The sequence below is a fragment of the Penaeus monodon genome, chromosome 43 (genome assembly GCF_015228065.2).
Source record: "Penaeus monodon isolate SGIC_2016 chromosome 43, NSTDA_Pmon_1, whole genome shotgun sequence".
Classification (NCBI taxonomy): Eukaryota; Metazoa; Arthropoda; class Malacostraca; order Decapoda; family Penaeidae; genus Penaeus; species Penaeus monodon.
Window position 1 is genome coordinate 25616889 of NC_051428.1, and position 5000 is coordinate 25621888.

The 5000-nt window shown below is 36.1% G+C and overlaps 2 protein-coding genes across 3 annotated transcripts in view; one reads left to right on the forward strand and one right to left on the reverse strand.

Annotated features, from left to right (window-relative positions):
• The window catches only part of LOC119568392 (synaptobrevin homolog YKT6-like), a 10798-nt gene that overhangs the window by 4104 nt on the left and 1694 nt on the right, over nt 1-5000 (forward strand). The window contains exons 3-5 of one of the 2 annotated variants that reach the window (XM_037916889.1): nt 656-756; nt 1780-1950; nt 4136-4844. In XM_037916889.1, coding sequence (XP_037772817.1) covers nt 656-756; nt 1780-1950; nt 4136-4273 — 410 coding nt within the window. In that variant the 3' untranslated portion in view covers nt 4274-4844. Of the gene's footprint in view, nt 1-655; nt 757-1779; nt 1951-4135 lie in introns of both variants that reach the window. The other variant, XM_037916887.1, reaches the window with a different exon arrangement.
• LOC119568335 overlaps nt 4398-5000 on the reverse strand; it is a 20236-nt gene continuing 19633 nt past the window's right edge. The window contains exon 2 of the mRNA XM_037916789.1: nt 4398-4511. Coding sequence (XP_037772717.1) covers nt 4398-4511 — 114 coding nt within the window. The remainder of the gene's footprint in view (nt 4512-5000) is intronic.

Below are 5000 nucleotides of genomic sequence, written 5' to 3' on the forward strand. Positions count from 1 at the left end.
ATTTTGTGCCCCGATGGGCACAATTCGTACCTTTTTTTCCCCACTAAATTGCATCTATATAGGTCCAGTTTTATGTTAAAAAACACCTAAAATAGCTCATTTTTCAAATCTTTTGTTCACTATGCTGGTCCAGTTTTAGGCAAAAAAAGCTGAAATAATGTCCATCTTCCAGTCATGGCTGATGGAGGGTAACAATGCAAAAGCCCCTTCCTAAATGCCCAGCAAATCTAATGACCCTCTGACTCTCTGGCAAGTCATTACCATTACCCTGACCTGCAGCCAAAATTCTCATAACTGCATGTTCATGTCACCTGCCCCTCATTCCAAATTTTTTCATATGGGCACACTGTCTGGATTGTAGGGGTTAATATCGCTCTTTATACAAAACAATAGTCAGTCCCATTCTCCCTCAGGCAATTCCCCTGGGCACGTGGGCTTGAGGCTACCTTATAAAGAATTCACCTAGAGCCACGACCAAGTCAGCCATGACGTGAATCACATGCAGATATATCCTCTGCTCAAAACATTGCCAGTTTCTGTATAGTACTTGGAGGCTAAGGGTTAAGCAGATGCTAAATATATCTGATGCTAGATATATCCTCTGTTCAAAACATTACTAATTTCTATGTAATACTTTTTTTTTTTTCCTGTGCAGAGTATATGTGTCATGTGTACGTGAGGGCAGATAACCTAGCAGGCGTTGTCATATCAGACCATGAATACCAGTACAGAGTGGCACATAACATGATAAATAAGGTTAGTTATAAAAAGCATGATCATTATTATAATTTTTTTTTATGTTTATAAATATATGTAAATTTCTGCTTTTGAATTATCCTTTATTTATATTGTATAATAGTTTAAGGCAAGATTTGCTGTTTTTTATGTTATATTGCTTTTTAGAATGGTAATATCAGTTTTCGTTAATTTTGATGTTCATTAGAGATTTTTTTTTTTTGGGGGGGTTATTAATTGTGTTTACACGTTGATGGCTTCTCAAGTACTTCTTCACCAAGGTGTCATTTACAAGCTCTATCTGTCTCCCCTATTTACCCTTTTCAAAGATTTTTTTTTTTCTCTATTAATATTGTTAATAATGTTATAATAACCATGAATTCAATAATGATAATATCACATTGATATCAATAGTATTAGAGATCCCTCTCCCCCCCCAAAAAAAAAAAAAAAAATCAAGAATAGGGGAATTGACTCCTTGGTGACTGAGCATTTGTAACCCATCTGGGGAAAGCATAATTCATAAATTATGCTTCTACAGTAAGCATTACATGATCATCACAGCGATGGGCTAATAATGTAGCTTAGATGCATTACATATTTTTGTTGTGGACAATTTGACTGCATTTACGAAATACTAAGGCTTGTAATTCGGTTTTGGAATATATGCCTTTGTATGCTACTTCATGGTTCAAAAGCTTTTTAATGATGTAGTTAAACACTGTGAGTGTGTCTGTCTGTCTTGTGTACTTATGTTTGTAAGTGTGCAAATAGGTACTTGTACATATACCCAAGTTGAGGATTAATGTTATTCCAGTTGTAAAGAAGAAATACTGAAGGTTATTTAGCTAAATTGCTTCTTCAGGGCTTATTGAAGGTGCTGTGTAGTGAAAAAGCCTTGTGCATAATTGTGTTCTCCTGTTCTTCCTGTTATCATTTTGTTTATAGGCACATACATTCATTCAACATACAACATACATCTTTTTATCCACTACTCTCCCTCACCCTCTCCAGCTTCGCTTAATCATTCTCTGTGTCATGCAGGTGCTAGATGATTTTGCTGCTAAAGTTCCTGCCCATCTATGGCCTAGCACAGAAGAGTCGGCAATTCCCTATACAGAGCTGCCAGCTACCCTGACTCGCTGGCAAAACCCAAGGGAGGCTGATGCACTCACTCGCGTACAGGAGGAAGTCGAGGAAACTAAGATCATTCTGGTAAGTGTATGAGTATAGTATAGTCTTTCTGTGTATATTTCTGTACAATGTTAGACTTTCTTTCTTTCTTTCTTTGGTGGGTTATCTTATTTATTCTGTGTCCTGATATTTAGTTCTTATAGATGCAGTGACTTCTATGGATACCTCGGAATTCTTTACAAATTCGTTGGCTGCATTTGTTACCTTGTAGTTAACTGGCTAATAAGGATAATCTTCATAGTTGTTCAGAGTTATTTAAGTAATATTCTTAAATTCTACCAAACGGGTTAAAGAACTTGACAATGGATCTGGGTCACCAAACCAAGCTATACCATGATTTCCACATGCATCTAAGTGTTTAAAAAAAAAATTAGAAGTATGGTTGATATTTGTTTTCTCCATTGTTTGTGATTTTGATTGTGCCTTATGTGATTTTTCAGTAAAAGAAGCTTAAAATCTAAATTGAAAGTTTGTCTCTTCAATGATTGCAGACTGGACATGCAAATTGGAATGAGTGTTTAGTGATGCAAAAGTGGGCATAACTGCAGCAGCATGGATACTTGCCACGCAGCATATGTCCTCACTGTTTCTTGGTTGAAATTGATGCCACCTAGCATCCTTAGGTTATAGTGATACTTGGCTCCTATGGGCTAAAATTATTGTGAGGTTAAACCCAGTCAGAAATCTTCTTTAGACCTATTACAGCATGACACTCTACATTAAAAGCTCAAATTGTGGCTGTGGAAGGTAACTGTGTAATTGTAATACATGCAATCTCTTGTAATTCCTTCCGGTTCCATTTCAAGCTTTCTTCACTTTAAAATATAATGTCCTTTGCTCGAAATCTATGTAGCTCACAGTTAGTTAGATATAGAGAGAGGGAAGATGGTGATTAGTTACGTAATCTCTATTTAACTAATTGCTGAGTCAGGGTATGCTACTTTTTATTTCTGATGTTTGTTCTACATACAAGAAACATCAATGGTTGTTTCTCAAAACTGGTTTGTGGAACTAAGAAATATACTGTGAAGCTAAACTTTGTGAGATTTATTTGGAAATTTGGAAAAGGGTTGAACTTATTGGAGTGAATGAATGACTATTCTTGGAATTCCTAAAATATAAAGTACTCAAGAAGTATGTGGGAATAATTGAATTGCAGGGCAGGTTTAGCGATATACCATGGTGATATTACCTGCATGGACAATTTGGAAAAGTAAAGTGTTGTCATCAGTTTACATCAACTGGAACTATTTACAGCCCAAACCTCAAATGCCTTTAGCAAATGTTATGGCTGTTTATGGAGTTCTGATAAAAGGGAATAAAGTCATGACTTAGAACATTATACTCGCATATATGAAAGACAACTAAAATGAGGCTGTAACTATAAAATTTTAGTTTCTAATTAGTAAAACTTTTACTTCTAGTAATACTTTAGATTTTAGATCCCAAGTATCACCTTACCTAGTCGTATTAAAACACTTGAAAGATCTAGTGATTTACTTTATCTCTCTCGTTTCACATTTCAAGAGACAATAAAAGTGAAGCCTTTTCATAACATTAATATATATTTTGATATTTTCAGCATAGCCCAATCTGAGAGTTTTTTCCTAATTGATTTCAAAGTCTGCCGAATCCAGTGATTAGCAGGGTTCAAAAATATTTTTTCCCATTGTCTTTGATTCTGAAGATGTCAAATATTATTTTCCCATAAAACCATAGGAAATGGGGGTTTAACTGTAGTTTGAGAACTAGTGCTGTTACAATCATAAAACTCCTTGCATATACAGCACATGATCATTTGTCTAATGGGTCATAAGCCAATGCCAGTGGGATGGCATGTACTTACATGCCATGGCCGTTGTAAGTTTAGTTTATGAATTGTATTTACACATAGAGATGATATCATCAGTAATAATAATAACAGAAAAACAAAATTTTCCTGAAAACTCAAGGAAAGGGGAGTCATGTAGGTTTACTAATTGATTCCTTGGTGGTTTTGCACTTGTGGAGCCATCACTTGCATAAACATTGAATAAAGCAATATACTGTGAACTTTACATGTTCCTGGCAGTTTTGGATCCATTCAGTTTCAGTTAGAGAAATATTAAACTGAATTTTTATGAGTTTCAGATATTTACAGCAAATTTTTTTTTTAATACAACCAAACCATCATCATTATAAATCAAAAAGACACCTATTTCTGCAGCACAACACCATTGAGGCTGTGCTGGAGCGAGGGGAGAAGCTGGATGACCTGGTCAGCAAATCAGAGATGCTCAGCCTGCAGTCGAAAACCTTCTACAAGACAGCCCGGAAAACCAACTCTTGTTGTAGTTTTGGATAACGGGTTGTTGTAGCAAGAGCCATGTGGACAGTGCAGGTCCAAGCGTTGCACTCACTGCAGAGGCTATTGACCAGTTACCATCCTGCGTGTATGTGTCTGTCTGCGTCTGTGTCTGTACATCTGTCTAGCTTAGAGCTGAAGGCAGAGTCTGAAGTCCAGAGTGTCTCAAATTGCTAACAGGATTTTTTATAGACTGTTCAGAGGTAGTGGTGCAATGCTGAAAATCTTGAATGTCAACCTATAAAAGGAAAAGAAATGTATATCCAAACAGTATTTTTGGGAAAGACAGAATTCACATATCACACTTGCACATACAAGTACACAAATACTAACACATATTTATGCTCATACTAATATGCACTTACATAAAAGGACACTTCCCATGCCCAGGCACAGACACACACACACATACATGCACATGTCTGAGCACATGCATTTGCACTAACAAACAGGTGCAAACAAACACACACAGATGTGATACACATACACATATACATACACATACATATACACATATACATACACATATACATACACATACACATACACATACATATACATATACATATACATATACACATACATATACACATACATATAAAATGCACACTCACTCACACTCTCTCACTCTCACACTCTCTCACTCTCACACTCACACTCACACTCATACTCATACTCATACTCACTCTCACACTCACACACACTCACACAAGCACACACACTCACA